The 23,034-nt window shown below is 43.4% G+C and overlaps 2 protein-coding genes across 3 annotated transcripts in view; both read right to left on the reverse strand.

The window, feature by feature from the left end:
• Positions 1–783: 783 nt before the first annotated feature.
• Positions 784–23,034, reverse strand: part of LOC129162222 (gastrula zinc finger protein XlCGF57.1-like) — a 52,158-nt gene continuing 29,907 nt past the window's right edge. Inside the window, exon 5 of the mRNA XM_070542933.1 lies at positions 784–3,741. Within this exon, the coding sequence (XP_070399034.1) occupies positions 2,378–3,741 (1,364 nt within the window). The 3' untranslated portion in view covers positions 784–2,377. The remainder of the gene's footprint in view (positions 3,742–23,034) is intronic.
• Positions 18,187–23,034, reverse strand: part of LOC129157272 (zinc finger protein 665-like) — a 215,297-nt gene continuing 210,449 nt past the window's right edge. For both annotated transcript variants that reach the window (XM_070542879.1, XM_070542880.1), the window contains one exon: positions 18,187–22,962. In XM_070542879.1, coding sequence (XP_070398980.1) covers positions 21,023–22,962 — 1,940 coding nt within the window. In that variant the 3' untranslated portion in view covers positions 18,187–21,022. The remainder of the gene's footprint in view (positions 22,963–23,034) is intronic.

Genomic DNA, 23,034 nt, shown 5'->3' on the forward strand with positions numbered 1-23,034 from the left:
GCTCAGCCGTATTACCAGTTTGTGTGGATAATAGTGCATGTTTTTATTCTTTTTCTTGTTTGCATGATGATTGCCGTGTGTATTAACTAAATGCATGTTACACAGCCCTGGTTGTTTTGCCTCCCTCCTCCAGCAGAAGGTGTCATTAGTCCCCGCTGGGGTTTTTTAACTTTCTTGTTCCTTTTTTCATACAGAAGAACTTGTTTTATTCATTGTGTGTAAACAAACTCAAGTTTGGAGGAAGACATTGTCTCAGCCCATTGTTTGATCTGGCGTGATCACTCTCCATACCTAAAATAGTAACAGTCGTGGGGCTCTAGGATCACACTTGTACCAAATTAATATGTAGTCAATTAGCTTTCTTTCGCTGAATTTCTACTTTGTTCTTGATGGTCGCACGTGTGAACCATGTGCACGAACACATTCAGTGCAAACACACACGCGCACACATGCAGTTAAATGTCTTAAATTGTGTGCATTAATCTTATAGTACATGTAGTAGAGTTGTTATCATCTGTAATATGTTTTAATGGTGGGCTGGTTTGATTAATATGTGTGATAGGCTGGTGTAACATGTGAATATTGAGATGCCAACCAGTCCTGCTACATCTACATACAAACAGTCCAAAGAACTGGGTGTGAGTGTAGCCTCATTGTGGTCCCCCACAACATGATGAACACGAGCTTTAAAAACTCTGGACATCTCCTGTGATTTAGATTCATCATATATTTCCCCCAGTTTCAGCTGAGTGTCTCATTTAGTAACAAAACATGATTGTGAACTCTCTCTCAAGTCAAGTTTATTATATAGCCCATTTCATACACAAAACGGTAGCCCAATGTGCTTCACATAGTTAAAACAATCACAAGTGAAATGAAATAGTTAAAATGTCACATCATGTTGTGTAAAATAAAATCAAAGAATATTGACACAGAACATAGCACACAAAAATAAAAGCATATTAAGTACAATTATTGGTAGCGCTTTCTTTTACAGTCTAATTACTTAGTACTTACATGGTAATTACCTACTTAGTGTATTGTTGTTTCTGAGTTCTTAAACTGTTATTACCATGCAACTCAGGTTCAATTCTAATTTTAATTTTTATTAATCATTCCTAGTATATACTGCTTTAAACAGTAACTACTCTTTATTACAAGTATTCACTTTAATTACACAATACGCAATACACAAATACACAATAAAACAGCACAGAATAGGTATACATATAAAATACATATAGAATAAATTCAACACAGTACAGATAAAGACCTCGTAGAGCACAGATGCAAGGATAGGTTAATGGAAGGCATCATGAAAAAGTTTAGTTCTTAATCTGGATTTATAAATGGAAATGGTGGGAGAGGTCTTACTGTCTATTGGAAGACAGTTCCAGAGACGGGCCGCATAGCAGCTAAAGGCAGCCTCTCCGTGCTTGGTGCGGCTCTGGGTTGTTCCAGTTGGGATTTACCTGCTGATCTAAGTGATTTTGAAGGGTGATACGTTTCAAACATCTCTGCTATATACAGAGGTCGTTGGCCATTTAATGATTTAAAAGTAAGTAAAGGGTCTTTGAAAGCAATCCTGTAAGTTACTGAAAGCCAATGTAAATATTTTAAGATTGGTGTGATGTGATCATTTCTTTTGGTTCTGGTCTCTTGCTCTCGGTCTCTCTGCTCTGTGTAACGCACAGCCTTCAGACCTGCGGAGAAAAAACCTACAAGATGCAGAAAAAAGGATGAACCTCCAACCTTCATATTGTCAGCAATAAACACAGCAAAACTTAACTTTCATGACCAAAAAACCCCATAAAAATTATTCAGTAAATAAGGAGAGCAGGAACAAGTCTTATTTCTGATTTTACATTTTTTTACTTCAATTCAAACTATTTAGACTTGTGTGTTTTTATCAAATTTAGCTTGTATTTTATATAAAATATCATCAGCTTTACAGGTTAGCTGTTCCTGTGCGCTTAAAAAGTTATGTTACTAACCTTCTAAAAAAATTACCAAATCATTCATATGAAGTAGATTTGTTATTCATTATCTGAAAGTATCCTATTAGTTTAAAAAACTAAATATGTTTTGTTTAATTTGGTTTTCAGAATGTCACTAGTTTACATACACTTTTAAAAAATATATATATACTGATGTACTGAAATACAGAGAAATCAACTTGTGAGTACAGTGCATGTTAATATAGTAAGTATAGCATGTTTAACATAAGCACATTCACACATGGAAACTATCAATGTAAATAAATCATATGGCAGTAACTCTGCTGTACTTTCATTGTGTAAAAGTAGCTCACAGGCCAAAAAATGTTGGAGACCCCTTCAATAGATCATTCAGCCCAAGTAGATGCTTAGATGACTGTTTAAAGTTTTCTTTCAGCGAAATCTTCGTCCACAGAGCTCACAAGCAAAATGCTTCTGTCCTTTAAGGACTCTTGTGACCGTTTAAATTGATTTTTTGGGTAAATCTTTTCCACCGAACTCATAGGCAAAATACCTGTGTGGACTCTCATGTGACTGTTTAAAGTTGTCTTTTGGCTAAATCTTTTTACACAGAGCTCACAGGCGAAAGGCTTCTGTCCTGTGTGGACTTTCATGTGTTTGTTTAAAGCTGTCTTTTCGCAAAATCTTTTTCCACAGAACTCACAGGCGAAAGGCTTCTCTCCTGTGTGGACTCTCATGTGACTGTTTAAAGTTGTCTTTTGGCTAAATCTTTTTACACAGAGCTCACAGGCGAAAGGCTTCTGTCCTGTGTGGACTTTCATGTGACTGTTTAAATTTGTCTTTTGGCTAAATCTTTGTCCACAGAGCTCACAGGCAAAAGGCTTCTCTCCTGTGTGGACTCTCATATGACTGTTTAAAGTTGTCTTTTCGCTAAATCTTTGTCCACAGACCTCACAAGGAAAGGGCTTCTGTCCTGTGTGGACTCTCATGTGACTGTTTAAAGTTGTCTTTTGGCTAAATCTTTTTCCACAGAGCTCACAGGCAAAAGGCTTCTGTCCTGTGTGGACTTTCATGTGATTATTTAAAGTTGTCTGATGGCTAAATCTTTTTACACAGAGCTCACAGGCGAAAGGCTTCTGTCCTGTGTGGACTCTCATGTGAATGTTCAAATTTGTCTTTTGGCTAAATCTTTGTCCACAAAGCTCACAGGCGAAAGGCTTTTGTCCTGTGTGGACTCTCATGTGACTGTTTAAAGTTGTCTTTTGGCTAAATCTTTTTACACAGAGCTCACAGGCGAAAGGCTTCTGTCCTGTGTGGACTCTCATGTGTTTGTTTAAAGCTGTCTTTTCGATAAATCTTTGTCCACAGAGCTCACAGGCGAAAGGCTTCTGTCCTGTGTGGACTCTCATGTGAATGTTTAAAGTTGTCTTTTGGCTAAATCTTTGTCCACAGAGCTCACAAGCAAAAGGCTTCTCTCCTGTGTGGACTCTCATGTGTGTGGTTAAATTAGTCTTTTGGTGAAACCTTTGTCCACAGTGCTCACAGGCAAAATGTTTCTGCTTTGTCTGGACTCTCGTGTGTTTGTTTAAATGTGTTTTTTGGCTAAAGGATTGAAACCTGGCAGCATCAGTCTCCTTATTCAAATGGAGATGCTCTCTCTCCATACTAGACCAGAGTTTCTCCTGCTCCTCCTTAATGTGGAGAAAATCTAGGTGCTGGTGGTTGACATGAGCACTCTGTTCTTCTGAAGCTACTTCTTTAACCAGAACCATCTGTTGAAAATCTGTAGGAAACACAGAAACATTAAGTGAATTACAGACAGCTGTAACTTTGTTTTCACACATATAACAGTTGTATTATTTCTTTAAACTGACAGTAGAATGAAATGTATTTACAATTGGAAACTGAACTTTGAGCCTCTATATATCATATGAGCCTCAACACTCAGGGTTCACTTTAATTTTCATACAAAAGAGTCATTAGAGGACAAAAACGTCTGCTTATAAAACCGACTATAAAAAATGTATACATTGTTTTTTTTTGTTTTACTTTTTTTTCATAGATTTGTTGAACAACTTCATGAAATAGTTAAAATGTCACATCATGTTGTGTAAAATAAAATCAAAGAATATTGACACAGAACATAGCACACAAAAGTAAAAGCATATTAAGAAAAATTATTGGTAGCGCTTTCTTTTACAGTCCTCTAATTACTTAGTACTTACGTGGTAATTACTTAGTAAGTTAGTGTATTGTTGTTTCTGAGTTCTAAATTGTTATTACCATGTAACTCAGGGTCAATTCTGGTTTTAAATTTTATTAATCATTCCTAGTATATACTGCTTTACACAATAACTACACTTTATTACAAGTAATCACTTTAATTACACAATAATACACAATAAAACAGCACAGAATAGGTATACATATAAAATACATATAGAATAAATTTAACACAGTACAGATAAAGACCTAATAGAGCACAGATGCAAGGACAGGTTAATGGAAGGCATCATGAAAAAGTTTAGATTTATCTTTAATAATACCTCCTTTATCAATATATATACTGATGTACTGAAATACAGAGAAATCAACTGAATACAATGCATGTTAATATAGTAAGTATAGCATTTTTAACATAAGCACATTCACACATGGAAAGTATCAATGTAATTAAATCATATGGCAGTAACTCTGCTGTACTTTCATTGTGTAAAAGTAGCTCACGGGCCAAAAAAAGTTGGAGACCCCTTCAATAGATCGTTCAGCCCTAGTGGATGCTTAGATGATTGCTTAAAGTTTTCTTTCGGCTAAATCTTTGTCCACAGAGCTTCGTCTTCGTCTTCCTCCGCTTATCCGGGTCCGGGTCGCGGGGGCAGCATCCCAATTAGGGAGCTCCAGGCCGTCCTCTCCCCGGCCTTGTCCACCAGCTCCTCCGGCCGGACCCCAAGGCGTTCCCGGACCAGATTGGAGATGTAACCTCTCCAACGTGTCCTGGGTCGACCCGGGGGCCTTCTGCCGGCAGGACATGCCCGAAACACCTCCCCGGGGAGGCGTCCAGGAGGCATCCTGACCAGATGCCCAAACCACCTCAACTGGCTCCTTTCGATCCGGAGGAGCAGCGGTTCTACTCCGAGTCCCTCCCGAATGTCCGAGCTCCTCACCCTATCTCTAAGGCTGAGCCCGGCCACCCTACGGAGTAAACTCATTTCGGCCGCTTGTATCCGCGATCTCGTTCTTTCGGTCAATACCCAAAGCTCATGACCATAGGTGAGGATTGGGACGTAGATCGACCGGTAAATCGAGAGCCTGGCTTTCTGGCTCAGCTCCCTCTTCCCCACAACAGATCGGCTCAGCGTCCGCATCACTGCAGACGCCGAACCAATCCGCCTGTCGATCTCCCGATCCCTCCTACCCTCACTCGTGAACAAGACCCCGAGATACTTAAACTCCTCCACTTGAGGTAGGACCTCTCCCCCGACCCGGAGGTGGCAAGCCACCCTTTTCCGGTCGAGAACCATGGTCTCAGATTTGGAGGTGCTGATCCTCATCCCAGCCGCTTCACATTCGGCCGCGAACCTACCCAGCAACAGCTGAAGGTCAGAGCTGGATGAAGCTAGGAGGACCACATCATCCGCAAAAAGCAGAGACGAGATTCTCCTGCCACCAAACTCGACACACTCCACACCACGGCTGCGTCTAGAAATTCTGTCCATAAAAGTGATGAACAGAACCGGTGACAAAGGGCAGCCCTGGCGGAGTCCAACCCTCACTGGGAACAGGTCCGACTTACTACCGGCTATGCGGACCAAACTCACGCTCCTCTGGTAAAGGGACTGAATGGCCCTTAACAGAAAGCCACCCACCCCATACTCCTGGAGCGTCCCCCACAGGGTGCCCCTGGGGACACGGTCATTAGCCTTCTCGAAATCCACAAAGCACATGTGGATTGGTTGGGCAAACTCCCATGCCCCCTCCATCACCCTTGCAAGGGTATAGAGCTGGTCCACAGTTCCACGGCCAGGACGAAAACCACATTGCTCCTCCTCTATCTGAGATTCAACTATCGATCGGACCCTCCTCTCCAGTACCTTGGCGTAGACCTTTCCAGGGAGGCTGAGGAGTGTGATCCCCCTATAGTTGGAACACACCCTCAGGTCACCCTTCTTAAAGATGGGGACCACCACCCCGGTCTGCCACTCCCTAGGAACTGCCCCTGATGACCACGCAATGTTGTAGAGACGTGTCAACCATGACAGCCCTACAACATCCATAGCCTTGAGATACCCAGGACGAACCTCATCCGCCCCCGGGGCTCCGCCGCTGTGTAGTTGTTTGACTACCTCAGCAACTTCTGCCCCCGAGATCGGACAGTCCATCCCCAGGCCTCCCAGCTCTGGTTCCTCCTCGGAATGCGCATTGGTGGGATTGAGGAGCTCCTCAAAGTATTCCTTCCACTGTCCGACTATAGCCTCAGTTGACGTCAGCAGCTCCCCATCCCCACTGTAAACAGTGTGAGCGAGTTGCTGCCTTCCTCTCCTGAGGCGCCGGACAGTTTGCCAGAACCTCTTTGGAGCCGATCGATAGTCTTTCTCCATGGCCTCACCAAACTCCTCCCACGCCCGAGATTTTGCCTCGGCAACTGCCACTGCTGCACCCCGCTTGGCTATCCGGTACCTGTCTGCTGCCTCCGGAGACCCACAGACCAGCCACGCCCTGTAGGCCTCCTTCTTCAGCCTGACGGCTCCCCGAACCTCTGGTGTCCACCAGCGGGTACGGGGGTTGCCACCACGACTGGCACCGGCCACCTTACGACCACAGCTAGCAACAGCCGCCTCGACAATCGCAGAGTGGAACAAGGCCCACTCGGACTCAATGTCCCCCACTGCTCTCGGGACGTGGTCAAAGCTCTGCCGGAGGTGGGAGTTGAAGACCGTCTTGACAGGTTCTTCTGCCAGGCGTTCCCAGCAGACCCTCACTATGCGTTTGGGTCTGCCAGGTCTACGCGGCATGTTCCCTTGCCATCTGATCCAACTCACCACCAGGTGGTGATCAGTTGACAGCTCCGCCCCTCTCTTCACTCGGGTGTCCAAAACATACGGCCGCAGGTCAGATGATACGACTACAAAATCTATCATCGACCTGTGACCTAGGCTGCCCTGGTACCAAGTGTACCGGTGGGCATCCTTATGTTCGAACATGGTGTTCGTTATGGCCAAACTGCGGCTTGCACAGAAGTCCTGTACTTTCATTGTGTAAAAGTAGCTCACGGGCCAAAAAAAGTTGGAGACCCCTTCAATAGATCGTTCAGCCCTAGTGGATGCTTAGATGATTGCTTAAAGTTTTCTTTCGGCTAAATCTTTGTCCACAGAGCTCACAAGCAAAATGCTTCTGTCCTTTATGGACTCTTTTGTGACCATTTAAATTGATTTTTGGGGTAAATCTTTTCCACCAAACTCACAGGCGAAAAGCCAGTATGGACGCTCATGTGACTGTTTAAATTTGACTTTCGGCTAAATCTTTTTCCACAGAGCTCACAGGAGAAAGGCTTCTGTCCTGTGTGGACTCTCATGTGTTTGTTTAAAGTTGTCTTTTGGCTAAATCTCGTTCCACAGAGCTCACAAGGAAAGGGCTTCTCTCCTGTGTGGACTCTCATGTGAATATTTAAATTTGACTTTCGGCTTAATCTTTGTCCACAGAGCTCACAGGCGAAAGGCTTATGTCCTGTGTGGACACTCATGTGTTTGTTTAAACTTCTCTTTTCACTAAATCTATTTCCACAGACCTCACAAGCAAAAGGCTTCTGTCCTGTGTGGATTCTTTTGTGTGTGTTTAAATTTCCCTTTTCACTAAATCTATTCCCACAGAGCTTGCAAGCAAAAGGCTTTTCTCCTGTGTGGCCTTTCATGTGTGTGTTTAAACTATGTTTATACATATATATATATATATATATATATATATATATATATATATATATATATATATATATACATATACATATATATATATATATATATATATATACATATACATATATATATATACATATAAATATATATATATATATATACATATACATATATATATATATATATATATATATATATATATATATATATATATATACATATACATATATATATATATATATATATATATTTTTTTTATCATGCAGGAGGAAGCGCTCATTTCTGCCTTCAGTCTGACGGCGCGGCGCGTGTGCTTATTGAAACTGTGTGTGTGTGTGTGTGTGTGTGTGCGTGCGTGCGGCACAGCTCCATGAGCTGCTCCAGTCACCGCGTCTCGTTATTGGCGCTATTTAAACCAATGTTGTAAAATTACTTATGCCCAGCCCAGATGTGCTCACATGTGCACCCGTGGGCCGTGGTTCCGCTGGAACGCGTCTGACCTCTGACAGACACACTCTGAACTTCAGATCTTCAGCGCGCTGTTAGAATGCTGCCCCACAGTCAGTGTGCTAATATAATAATGCTAAAATGCTCAGATGGGAATCATTTCTTGATTTATTTAGTTACATCCACAATGTTCTGTGTGTGAGGTTTACAGTGTCAGAACACCTGCATGAGACAGCGTGTTTATTATAATCTGCCAGAAAGACTCACCACCTTCAGATTCCTCCAACATCGTTAAAAATGATCAAATACGGAACAAATCGGCGTGCGCAGGCCAGAGCGCTGAAGCTCGGCGCATTGTTATTATGAAGCTAGGGCACATGTGGAGGACACACACGCGCAAAAATGTACTTGTTTTCAATTACATTTACTGTGCCCACTTACTTGTTCTTTGGCCCACCCACAAATGAGTTTCTGGCTACGCTAATGGTGACATATGACAGACTTCTCTGAGCTCCGCAGCCATTACACTTTTCACCTCGCGCACCCCCTAGCGGGAGCTCGCGCACCTTGGGGAGTCCCTGGTCTACAGTATCAAAAGCAGCATTTCGATCCAGTAGAATCAGCACTGTCGCTCTCTGTTCATCATAATTTTATTTAAAATCTTCAGAAGGGCTGTCTCCATGCTGTGGTTCACCCTAAAACAAGCTTTTCTAAAATTTTGCTTAAAAAGAGTAAGTTAGATACCGGTCTAAAACTGTTAAAATCATTTAAATCTAAATTGCTTTTCTTCAACAGCGGCCTCGCCACTGCCCCTTTAAAGGCAGAAGGAAAGACCCCCGTCTAAACTGAGCAATTTGTAAAGATTCAAATTTAATCTCCAAAAGATCCATAAATTGTTTTAAAAACTTTGTGGGAATTGGGTCCAGAGCACATGCGGTGGGCCTCACCAAGGAGAAAACTTTATAAAGAGTCTCACCAGGACAAAACTGTCCAGCGTTTCCTCTGACAAAGCAAAGACCCCCCCCCCCCCCCCCCCCTCCCCAGAGCGCACTACCACACCACTGAACCTTTAGCCCCTGAGGCAAAATGGGCTGAGATGGGCCAGGAAAAGTGGAGCAGAAAAAAAAAAGAAACAAATAAAAATAAATAAATAAATAAAAAAGCTCTGGCAACAGATGCATGTTCAGTCTTGTTTAAGGCGGAGATTTTGGGTCAGTTGAATTATCGTGCAGCGGCTGGGTGCGCGGGGGGGGGGGGGGGGCTGTCAGGAATTGATCATGATGATGCAGTGCTGATGAGCCAATTATCAGACTCATATCCTTTGGGGATACAGAGCGGTGCTTTGGGCCGGTACCAGTACCACTGCCATTACTAATTTTGACTTTTCAGCCTACCTGCACTTTGGTCTAGGGCACAGTGCATACCGGTAAATTTTTCAGGGTATTTATTAGTCAGAATCTCAGAGATTTAAAAAAAAAAATCTGTTTGTCCTCAAACACCAGTCATCCACAGTCTGGCACGTGCTCCATGAAGGACCGCATTGCACTAAAGGTGCAGCACTGCCATGAGGTGCGCCACTTGTACAGCACCATCAGCATCAGCTCAGGCAGAGGAGAGGAGAGGATAGAGAAAGAGGACGAGTTATCTGACACCGTGCGCATTTCTGCAATGAATGACAGCAGCAGCCAGTGGATAAATGCTCCGACAGACAGGTAGACAGAGGTGGAGAGATGGCATCCAAACGGAATACACCGTAATTTCCGGACTATAGGGCGCACCTCAATATAAGCCGCACCAACAAAAAAAAAGGTTTTCTACACACACATGCCACACTCAAATACAAGCCACTGCGCAGCAGCCACATGCACGTCTCCAGCGCACAGCGCATGTACGGCCATAACATAAGATAGTTAGACAGAAAGACGCTACACAGAGGTTTTTTGTTGTTGTTTTAATTCAACAAAACGAATTTTAATCACGGGTGAACATGCCTGCAAGTTTAGAAAAGAAAACAGCACTGATAGCATTCATATTTCTGGATGGTTATGTAACGTGATGAAGGAGCTATTCCTCCAAGGTTATTCAGTCTTTTCCACAGTTCCCTTTGACACAGCGCCAGAGTGCATGAAACAGCCTCAAGGTCATGCATTCGCTTCTAAACTGTTTACTTTCCAGCAATGAAGACAAAAGATGAAGAGACTCTTTTCTTTTATCAGATCAAAGAACTCTATTTTCAATAAAGCTAATCAAAACAACTGTTAGTCAATAATACAATGTGACCGATATATGAAATCACCAGTGGCGGGCACCACCAGTTCCACCCCTGGGCCTTCAGCGATTTCCTATTCAGTCCAATCTAATTTGATACACCTTAAAATACCATCAATAGGACATCACAGCTGGAGAAACCACACACACACACACACACACAACCAGTGGCTGGTCAAGACACGTAATTTCCGGAGCCTTTAAAATCAAACTCGCATTCCCAGTTGAGAGTAGGAAACTAAGACCACGGATACTGTCAAATCTCAAAAATGAAAGACGGGTTTAAGAGATGAGACAATAAAATAAATAAGTAAAGCAAACACATTATTTGCATTTGTTTTGGAGAAAATTGTACCGCGAAACAATTGAACATGTTGGCGCAGCTGCGCACACCACGTCATACACAATATAAATTGCATAGAAACAAAACAAAGAATAATTTCATTTAGACATTTTATTTCGTTACCATTTATTGATTATTAACAAAATAAAATGACAAAACATTTAAAAAATACTAATAAAATGTTTCTACTCACCAACATGAATGTCCAGCATGGATCTCCTCCTCTCCTGCTCATTTGAAAATAAAATCCATCCTCCTTCCTCAGGAAAACCTCAATGGCTCTGTACAGTTTATCTGTGCGCTTCAGGTCCATGAGTAGATCCTTTTCTATGGACATGGAGGCTAATGCTGAAAGACGTGTCTGTCCGGTCGTGTTTCTGGCGTACATTTTAACGCGCTTTAATGCTACCAAATCCATCTGATGCGAGCAACAGGCATTCCCAGCAGAATAACCTGCAGCGGTTCTCTGAAGCTGTTTGCCATGGGTACCGTTCATAGTTGCTTGCCTGAAACAGCATGCAGTAGCTGATGTCAGTCACATTCTTAGGCAGGCACGTAAGTACAGAGTTTCAAACAGTGAACTTTCCGATACCAGCATAAGACCAAAGCGTTTCCTGAATGAAATTTTCTCAGTTGATAATACAATTGGCAATCTTTTAAATTTCGGATTTCGCTTGAGATTAACACAGTTTGTCGGCACGTTGATGAGCTTAGCAGAGACGGAGCTGTGGGAGATGCGCATGCGCTGACGGCCGATCACCGGACACAGCAGCGTTTGAAGCTGATGGCAGCTCGTTAGCAAACATCCACAAACAATTCAGATGCATTTTTGCCTAATTTAACTACTGACAACGCAAAAAATAATCTGGTAAGTATAACTCGCTCAATCTGGAGATAAGTGAAGGAAATTTAGAAAGTTTGCTAAATTATATTGACGAAGTTTTTGAAGTTTTCGTCATGGGTCCGAAGAAATCAGCAGCTGAGCCTGAAACACCTGGGACCAAGAGGAGCCGTCCTCAGGACTCGCCTGAGGCCTCATCTCCCCGGAAGGACGTATTAGAATTATTAGATTCTATAGATAAACAGCTTCTGGGATTTGAGGGGCGTCTTCATCTGCTTGAGGTTCTACACCAGGAGTTTCAGAACCCCCGTCAGTCTCTGGAGTTCAGCTAGGAGCAGGTGGAGCGGCTCGCTGCTGAGAACGCGTCTCTGCGGGAGCCCGTTTCTTCCCTGGAAGAGGGAATGACGCGGATCACCCAGGACAACAAAACTCTGAAGGAGACGGTTTTGGGCCTTCAGGCCCGTAGCATGATGGATAATCTGGTGTTTGCAGGCCTGCCGGAGCAGACGGGAGGGGCGGAGAACTGCGAGCATGTGACACGTATCAGGTGGAATGGATGGATCATGCCACTAATATTAACAGATAAAATAGGTTCTAAAACCAAGGCAAGCAGCGCAACCACAGAACAAATCTTTAAAAAGGGAATTTATTCTAAAAGCTCAGATGATGCCCAAGACGCTCTCCACCATAAAGTCTGCTGGGCCTCCAGAGGACAAATCAGTCCAATACGCCCCTGCATGAGCTCGCCAGGGAAAACCTCCACGACCCCGCCCTCCTGCGGTACGCGTCGTCCTCGGGGAACCACAGGCTGAACGGCCCGTGGATCCAATCCTCCTCCTCGGCCCACAAAAACCTCCGGCAGTCAAACGTCCCCAAGCACCAGACCACACAGAGACAGCAGCTCCAGATGTAGCGAGGCACTGCTCCAATACTTACGCGCAGGGGCAGAGTAACTCTGCCTGCCTGCCGTGTTACACTCCGTGCCCTGGCTTCTCCACCGCAGATCTCTCTCTCCGCTGCTGCTCGCTGTCCGCGCCGCTGGTGAACCCCCTCCTCGGTCCAAGACTCCAACCAGACCCAGCGGCACCCGTACGCGCGCCGCTCATGTGTGGAGGGAGGGACACCCACGCTCCTCCACACTCGGCCGCCGCCCCTCATCCGGGACCGTACTCCGGGTGCTCCTCTGTTCCGGCTGGGGGGGTCCAGGCACATGTGGTCCTCAGGACGCCGGCCCGGGGTGCGTCTCTGCCCCTTAGCTCATCCCGTCTGCCATCCTGGCTCGCTCTCAGTCTCACTTAATATCACCTGTGCTGCCTGCGTCTGTCCATTAATTGGCAGTCCAGGCAACACTGCCGCAGGTGAAGGTGATTGGGGTGATTAGTCACAGAATGAACACACCATGTTGCACCACAACTAAAAACACACCAATAAAAACATGCGCATCAGAATAAAAACAATTAAAACATGCAATATTAAATTAGTGCAACATCACCACTCTGTGACAAGCATACAATAAAATACTCTCCAGACCCAAATGAAGATACCCGAAGAAACGGTAAAAAACGTCACCTTTCACCGGGTACATCGCCTTGGAGCTAAAAGAGGGGACAGCAGAAGACCTCGTCCCATTGTGGCTAAATTTGAACATTTTAAGCAGAAGGAGCTTGTTAAAAGTCACGGAAGAGAGCTCAAAGGGAAAGACTTCAGCGTTAATGACCAGTTCCCCAAGGAAATCCTGGATCGGCGCCGAGTCCTCTTTCCGCTGCGCAAAAAGTTTATCCAGGATGGGAAGAGAGCTGTCATCTTGGTGGATAAGCTTTATGTGGACAATAAGCTTTACAAGGAGCGAGGAGTGACAGACTGGCTGTATTAGCCCAACATCAGGTCAGACATTCACTATTCTTATCAGGATTCACTGGGTTTGATCAAGTCAGGATTAAACAGCTGCTAAATCAGTTTTCTAGATGATAAGATCACCTGTTCATCACCACCTCACACCCCATCACCTTTTTTTTTAGTTCTTTCTTCTGTTTTAACCTGTATCTGTATTTTCCCTTCCTTTTTACCTGCTTCTGTACCTTTACACCTGTATGGCACAACCACACAACTTTCCAGCACTGCGTCAGACTCGACACACACACACACACACACACACACACACACACACACACACACACACACACACACACACACACACAGATATATTAAATTCACAGCACAATATCATAATTTATGCATCAAATAATACAACCACAAACAGTAGCCACATTTACATGCGCATATTTAATCGGATTGAATGCCCATTCAGATTGAAAATTCTGCATGTAAACATGTCAATCAGAATATTCTGATCCGATTCGGCCCGATCGGATTGAAATTTCAATCCGATTGAGAGAGGTGGTTTATTCTGTTCTTCATTCCGATTGACGTGCATGTACACAGCCATTCTGATTGTTGGGGTAAAATAATGCCCACTGCGCATGTGTGCAACAGCCAGCGGGCCTCTCCGCTGTCATTTGGACTGCCTGACTTAAAAAATGACGGTGTAATTAACGAGCGGCGGCTTTTAAATCCGACGAGAAGCCGTCCCCGTTTCAGTAATATTTAATTCAGAACTTGCATTTTGTGGAAGTAAAATAAAAATCTGATTATTGCACAAATCATTCGACAAACATGTTCAAATCTGTACTGGAAATACGCAGGTTTATTGCAGGGGTTGCAGCGCACGGATCACCGTTTCTGTCAGCTTTGAACACAGCAGCTTCTGCAGCAGGTGATGGAGACGCGCTTGTAAAGAATACAGGATAATGTGGGTTTTACAGACCTGATTGGAGTCTGATGTTGGGTAGGAAAACGTCCTCGGTTAAATACTCTGGACGACAGTAAAGTCCGTGTTAAAAGCACGTAAACGCAGATGACCTGAGATGCGGTTCGTTAATGATGAACACAGGCTTTTAAACTTTCTGAACATCTTCTGTTATTTTGTTTGAACAGATTTTTCTCAACAGTTTCAGCTGATCGTCACATGTTATTAATAATAAGCCACAACAGAGCTCAGTAATAAAACATGAGGCTAACCCCCACCCCCACCCCCGCTCTGTGCCGCAGCGCAACAGCTGTCAATTCAGACCTGCGGACCAGCTGATCAAGAGGCAGACATAACCCTCCCTTATTTTAATCAACAATAAAATGCAGCAAAGCATATATCTGCAGTTATTCACTGAAGAAAACGTAACTTCTATGAGCTAAATAAAAATATTAAATTGAATAAATCGATCAGGAAAGCAGGAAGAATAGTTATTTCTGTTTTTACATTTTTCTTTTCGTTTCATGGCGTTTGTTTACAATTTTTCTTTCGTGAAAGGCAGCTCTGCGCATGCTTAACCTATTTAATCGGATTAAATGCTTGGTGCGTATGTACGCACGGCATGATCGGATCATTTCAGTTCGTGTCCATGTGAACAGAGATTCGGAAATTCCGATCAACCAAGATTTCAATCGGATTGAGGAAATTTGCCACATGAAAACGCAGCTACTGTTGGATCTTTATTATTATTTACTTTTCTGTTATTTATTAACATACTATTTTATACATTTACATACTTATTCCATCTTATTCACATGAAGGCGTCATATTTTAGCTACTCACACACACACATCTATAGGTGCACTAAGGTTTGTCTCATGGAACGTATATGGAGCTGGCTCCATAGAGAAAAGATTAAAGATTTTTGATCAGCTAAAGAGAGTGCAAGCAGACGTAATATTGTTACAAGAGACTCATAGATCTGCCACATCCGCAGATGAACTTAAAACACCTGAGTTTCCCAGCATGTTCTCTGCCTGCTACAACTCTAGACAAAGAGGTGTAGCTATTTTAATACACAAAAACATCAATTTCACAGTATTGGACACAGTCTCTGATCCAGAGGGTAGATTTATAATGTTAAAAATATCTGTACAGAACCAAAGCTTATGTATCGTCAGCATATACTGTCCAAATATTGATGACCCTCCATTCTTTCATAATTTTTTCTCTGTACTCTCTGAACACTTGGACTGTCCACTTATACTTGGAGGTGATTTTAATTTTTGGATGAATTCCTTAACAGACAGGCTCAGTACAGCTGGGACTCAGCGCAATTGGTAATCCACTAATATAGTTAAACAGTACATGAGTGATTATGGGCTTTGTGATGCATGGCGATCTCTTCATCCTAACCGTAGAGAATATACTTTTTTCTCACACGTCCATCACTCTCATTCACGTTTGGATTATTTTCTAGTCAGCAGCTCATTGGTGGCTGACATTTCAGACACTGAGATACATCCTATTGTTGTCAGCGACCATGCTCCGGTTTCTTTAACTCTGGTAAACAAGAAGACAATCCCACCAAGCAAAAACTGGAGGTTTAATACATCACTGCTCAAAGACGAAGGTTTTATAGAATTTTTTTAAAAAGGAGTGGGCTTTATATTTAGAACATAATGACCTGCCTGGAACATCAGCATCTATTCTCTGGGAGGCAGGAAAGGCAGTGATGAGAGGTAAAATAATCTCTTTCTCATCACATAAAAAAACGGACAACAAACGTATTCAGGAGTTAGAAGAAATCATTAAGTCTTTAGAGGCATCCACAGAAGAAGAGTTAATGAGCAAATTACGTAAAGCTAAATTAGAACTTCATGGAATTATTGACAAAAAGACACAATTTTTAGCACAAAGACTACGAATAGAAAACTTTGAACACAGTAATGAATCAGGTAAATTTTTGGCTAGCCAGTTAAAAATAAATAAAGAGAAAACTACTATATCTGCTGTTAAAGACTCAACCGAGAATATAGTTTATGACCCTGAAAGAATGAACAACACTTTCAGAGACTTTTACTAAACTTTGTACTCACCAGAGATAAACCCATCAGATAACGAGATCGATGAGTTCCTTGACAGGATAACACTTCCTAAATTATCAGACAGCCAAGTTACAGTCCTGGACTCGCCACTAACATCAGCGGAGCTCCAGGAAGCCCTTAAATCCATGACTAATAGGAAAGCTCCAGGTCCAGACGTGTTCCCAGTACAGTTCTACAAAGAATTCTGGAGCATTCTGGCTGCAATATTTTTCAGAATGGTGAGGGAAATCGAAGAAAGCAGCAGATTACAGCCAAACATGAACTCAGCCAATATTAGTCTCTTATTAAAACCAGGCAAAGACCCTGTATTTCCTACCAGCTATCGCCCAATTTCCCTTATTAATGTTGACCTCAAAATATTTTGTAAAACCCTGACAAAAAGATTAGAGAAGGTAACCCCCTTCATAATACACCCTGACCAAAATGGGTTGCATTAAGGGTAGACAATCATCCACAAACTCACGTAGATTACTTAATTTGATAGCTTTCTCTTACAGTAGAAACATAGAAACTAGTATATTATCTCTAGATGCAGAAAAGGCTTTTGATAGAGTTAACTGGAAGTTCTTATTTGCAACTTTACATAAATTTGGTTTTGGGAACTTCTTCATAAACTGGCTACAAACATTATACAGTTCGCCAACTGCACGTGTAAGGACGAACGACCAAATATCAGCTAGCTTCTGTCTTCAGAGGGGGACGAGGCAGGGATGCCCACTCTCCCCCTCACTGTTTTCCATCTTTATCGAACCACTAGCGGCAGCGATTAGGCAAACAACAGGTATTAAAGGGATAAAGTGTAAGAAAATAGAACATAAGATCAGTCTTTATGCAGATGATGTTTTACTCTTTCTCCGGAATTCTCAATCGTCTCTCTCTCTCTCATTCAATAGAACTGATAAACTCTTTTTCAAAAGTTTCAGATTACTCTATAAACTGGTTAAAATCCACAGTTCTACCAATTAATTTATCTTTTGTCAATTTACTTAATACACAGTTGGAGTCAGGGAATATCACATACTTGGGAATTAATATCTCTTCCAAGTTAGCAGATCTAACCAAACTAAACTACATCCCACTTTTAAAGAAAGTGGAAGATGATCTTGCAAGATGGAAATCCTTACCAATAGCACTCATGGGGAGAGTTGCTACAGTTAAAATGATGGTCTTACCCAGAATAAATTACTTATTTTCAATGATCCCAAACAAACCACCAGCTGACTGGTTTAGATCTCTGGACTCCTCAATTACCAAATTCTTTTGGCAGGATAAACCTCCACGAATTAGCTTAAAAACGCTTCAGAAGACCAAAGACAGAGGAGGACTGGATCTACCCAACTTTTATTATTATTTCTTAGCCAACAGGCTGCAATATATACCAAGATGGTTGCAAGATAACCCACTAGATGAGTCTTGGTTAGACATAGAACAGACACTTTGCAATACGATAGAGCTTTCAGACTTACCATTTATTAGCTCAAGCATAAGAAAACATGAAGGCTTCAAAAGTATTAGTATCAGCACCTCTCTGACAGCATGGTGGGAGTATCTTAAAATGACAGAGTCTTCACTAGTACCATGCAGACGCACACCTATCTGGAATAATCTTGATATTTTGCAAAATAATAAAATGATGAACCTTCCGGACTGGAAAAATAAAGGAATCCTATACCTGGAACACATATATGAAGGATTAGACTTAATCCCATTTAATCAAATAGTCTCCCAATTTGGAATGGATAAGAATAGCTTTTTAGAATATCACCAAATTAAATCTGTAGTCAAACAAAAATTTAAGCTCAATAAAATAGAATTACAAACACCACCAAGGGTATTAGACTTTTATAATCTCAAACCCCCCAAACTACTGTCTAAAGTATATAAGACACTGTCCAAAATAGACGATAAAATTGCAATCCCTATTGAAAAATGGGAGGTGGATCTATCAGTTAGCTTTGACCAGGACTTCTGGTCCGAAACTTGTTTAAAAACTTTTAAAATGATCAGACACCCAAATTTACAATTAATTCAGTACAAAATTCTACACAGAGTACACTATACAGGTCATCGGATGTTCAAGATGGGGTTTGTGTCGTCTGACACCTGTACACACTGCACAAACAACATTCCTGACAATTACATTCATGCACTGTGGTCCTGCCCACCTGTCCAGGAATTTTGGGGTAGAGTATGTGAGGATCTGTCAAAATGTCTGAAATGTCATATCCCAACCACCCCCTCTCTTTGTCTACTGGGAAACCTGGATGATGTCCCGATTGAAACATCTGTGGTTCACGTGGTTCTGACTGCCATATGCACCGCTAAGAAAACTATCCTCTTGAATTGGAAAAATAGAGAAACTCTCTGCATTAACCAGTATAGAAATCTTTTGTTAGATCATATTGCACTTGATATAGCCTCTGCTTCCACTTCAGATGAATCTCTCTGGGCTCCTTTGATCGGTTCCATCACATAGCGATGACGGGGGCCGTTGATGTTGTACTGCGGGATGGTGTGGGTGGGTGGGGGAGTCGGGGGGTGGGGTCTGAGTTCGGAGTATCCGGATGTTCCCTGGAAGTGGGTTCACTGGGGGTGTCTGGGACTGGGGGGCCGTTGCCCCCCTCTGGAGGTGCTTGGGTTGCCTCGGGGGGTGGACTACAGGCGGTTGTGAGTGGGGCCCCTTGGGGATCTTGGCGGTGGCCATGGGTCACTGCCTGGCAGCTGCAATGCCCCTCGGCAGGTCTGGGTGGGGGCCGGCTCCGTGTGGGGATCTGGGCGGGGCCTTGGGGGGCGGGTCCTGACATGTATGCTGCCGGGAAGAAGGCAGGAACACGCAGCAGTGCCTGGCCCGGGTTCGGGGGCCTCAGGTAGACCTTGGCTCCTCTGCCGTTCCATCACAGGGGAGGGGGAGGTCCAGGAGGGGGAGGACCCAACCTTACCAGGATTTCCCATGTCTTATATATTCTGGAAGTTGTGCAAATGCAGGGATGGGCATAGATATTCTGCTGGGGTGGGGCTGGGTTGGTGCCCTCGGACTCCGTAAGGCTCTGTAATGCTACTGCTTTGGGCCCTGGCAAGATGGGCTGGGGTCTCCATGCCCTGGGTGGCAGTTTGACAACAGAGGTGCCTATTGGGGCCAGTAGGGGAGCTGGCACCCTGGAGGGCTAAGCCCAACCAGCCATTCCTCCCTATCACTGCATATTTCTCTCCTGCTGCTCCCTCACATCATCACACAAACATACACATAGGACCTTGGAGGGTGGGCAAGTCAGGGAGTGCAGAAATGGACCCCATTTCTGCATTCCTGTGGCAACCTGGCCCCAATTTTATTTGCACCTTATACACTTCCACTGACGACATTCCACACAAACACACACTTAGGGCCTTGGGAGTGAGCACATTCAACGGCATTTGGCAGGGGGATATCTCAGCCTCCTCCCGGGTGCCGGTGCCCACTTCCAATTTTAAACCGCACTTAGACACTGATGGCTGAGGGTGTAAGTGGGGTGGTGCGGTGGCATCAGCTGGCATAGGCCGGATGATGCCCACACTGCCCACTCACCACAGCCATGGAATACACCTCATGATCACACAATACTATATTGCAGCAGGCGGAGGGAGACTAGGGGTCTTAGCCACCTCTGTTGTTGCTTGGCTTCCTGGGGCTGGAGGCTAGGAGGGAGATCCGGCTGTCCGGTTGGGGTCTGGGGTGGTGGGTTGCTGGGCTCAGCGTTGGGCGGGGGAGCCTGCTCATCAGCACCCCAGCAGAAAGGGTCGAACTCTGGTAACCGGTTATAGTTGTACCCCATGTGCAGCAGTACCGGGACCAGAGTGAATAGGGTGTGTATGGGGAGCATGAGTGGGTGTCCAGCGTGCATTTTTGTAAGTCTTTGGTTGTATGTGTATGTGTGAGCATGAGGGAGGGAGTGTGTGACTGTGTTTGTGTATGACTGTATATGTCATACACAAATGTATATATATTATTTTATATACAGATAAATTGTTTAAAGCAGACGCCACAGGTATCTAACAGCTCTAAATTGCAGTGGGTTATGTACTACAACCATCATGTGCCTGTTGTCTGTTTCCTAAATACAGGAGGGTATAACAGTTTTTTCTTAATCTTTAAGTAATATTTTTTGTATTCAGAATTGATGAATGAACATCTCAAATGTTTGGTTAAGGTCTGAGTTAAAAAAAAAAAGGAGATTAGAAAAAGAAAATCAAAAGAAGAGCTGGCTCAAGGGCCGAGTACGGACTTCATCAACGACAGTTGAGCAAAGATACAAGACTAATATTAAGGTTGTAAAAAAACTTAATAGTACTTTTGGAAGTACTGTTGTTAAATAAATCCCTCGAGTCTTGTGTGGATGCTCGTATGCTTCTTTAAATTTGTCTTTTGGCTAAATCTTTGTCCACAGAGCTCACAGGCAAAAGGCTTCTCTCCTGTGTGGACTTTCATGTGTTTGCTTAAATTATGTTTATGGCTAAATCTTTGTCCACAGAGCTCACAGGCAAAAGGCTTCTCTCCTGTGTGGACTCTCATGTGTGTGTTTAAACTTGCCTTTCGGGTACATCTGTATTCACAGAGCTCACAGGCAAAAGGCTTCTCTCCTGTGTGGACTCTCATGTGTGTGTTCAAACTTGCCTTTCGGGTACATCTGTAATCACAGAGCTCACAGGCAAAAGGCTTCTCTCCTGTGTGGCCTCTCATGTGTGTGTTTAACTGTGCCTTTATGGTACATCTGTATGCACAGAGCTCACAGGCAAAAGGCTTCTCTCCTGTGTGGACTCTCATGTGATTGTTTAAAAGTGCTTTTCTGATACATCTGTAATCACAGAGCTCACAGGCAAAAGGCTTCTCTCCTGTGTGGACTATCATGTGATCCTTTAAACTATTTTTATAGCTAAATCTTTGTCCACAGAGCTCACAGGCAAAAGGCTTCCCTCCTGTGTGGCCTCTCATGTGATGGTTTAAACTATGTTTATTGCTAAATCTTTGTTCACAGAGCTCACAGTCAAAAGGCTTCTCTCCTGTGTGGACTCTCATGTGATAGTTTAAATGTGCCTTTTGGGTACATCTGTATCCACAGAGCTCACAGGCAAAAGGCTTATCTCCTGTGTGGACTCTCATGTGTGTGTTTAACTTTGCCTTTACAGTGCATCTGTATCCACAGAGCTCACAGGCAAAAGGCTTCTCTCCTGTGTGGACTCTCATGTGGTCTTTTAAAATATGTTTATGGCTAAATCTTTGTCCACAGAGCTCACAGGCAAAAGGCTTCTCTCCTGTGTGGACTCTCATGTGATGGTTTAAATGTGCCTTTTGGGTACATCTGTATCCACAGAGCTCACAGGCAAAAGGCTTCTCTCCTGTGTGGACTCTCATGTGTGTGTTTAAATTTGCCTTTCGGGTGCATCTGTATCCACAGAGCTCACAGGTAAAAGGCTTCTCCCCTGTGTGGACTCTCATGTGTGTGTTTAAACTTGCCTTTTGGGTACATCTGTATCCACAGAGATCACAGGCAAAAGGCTTCTCTCCTGTGTGGACTTTCATGTGTTTTCTTAAATTATGTTTATGGCTAAATCTTTGTCCACAGAGCTCACAGGCAAAAGGCTTATCACCTGTGTGGACTCTCATGTGTTTATTTAAACTTGCCTTTTGGGTACATCTGTATCCACAGAGCTTACAGGCAAAAGGCTTTTCTCCGGTGTGGCCTTTCATATGACTGGTTAAACTGGACTTTCGGCTAAATCTTTTCCCACAGTCATCACAACTAAATGATTTCAGTTGTTTCTGGACTTTTCTGCATGAGCCTCCATGTTGTTTCTCTTTCACACATTTTGAATTAACCAAACACTCTGAAGACTTTACTGCTGAATGACTTGTCACTCTCACATGTTTCTGAAGAGACCATTTGTGGAGGAACCGTATACCACACACAGGGCAGCTAAATGATTTGTTGACTGTCTTAACACCTGACTCCGACGACTTGTTCTCATTACAGCCATGGTCTCTGTTTCCAGTTTCAGGCCCAGAGTCTGAACGCTCAGAGTCTAGATTCAAATCATCTTCATCTTCTCCACTAACTTCAATCTCTGAAGAATCAGATGTCTTTTCATTGGGGTCCAGATCTAGGTTCTTGCTAGTTTCTGCTCCTCCACCAACTTTTGCTGTCATCTGCCCAGCCAAGCTGCTGGTTGGGACACTTCCTTCTTTCACTGGATGGTTGTGGAAATGTAAGTGTAGAGGTTTCTCATCCATCTCCTCTCTCGTCCTTGAATCTGCAGTGAACCATGCAGAAATATATAAAATAAAAATATTCAGTAAAAAGAGAAGACAAAATACCTAGGGGT

Source organism: Nothobranchius furzeri, chromosome 12, assembly GCF_043380555.1.
Source record: "Nothobranchius furzeri strain GRZ-AD chromosome 12, NfurGRZ-RIMD1, whole genome shotgun sequence".
NCBI classification, from domain to species: domain Eukaryota; kingdom Metazoa; phylum Chordata; class Actinopteri; order Cyprinodontiformes; family Nothobranchiidae; genus Nothobranchius; species Nothobranchius furzeri.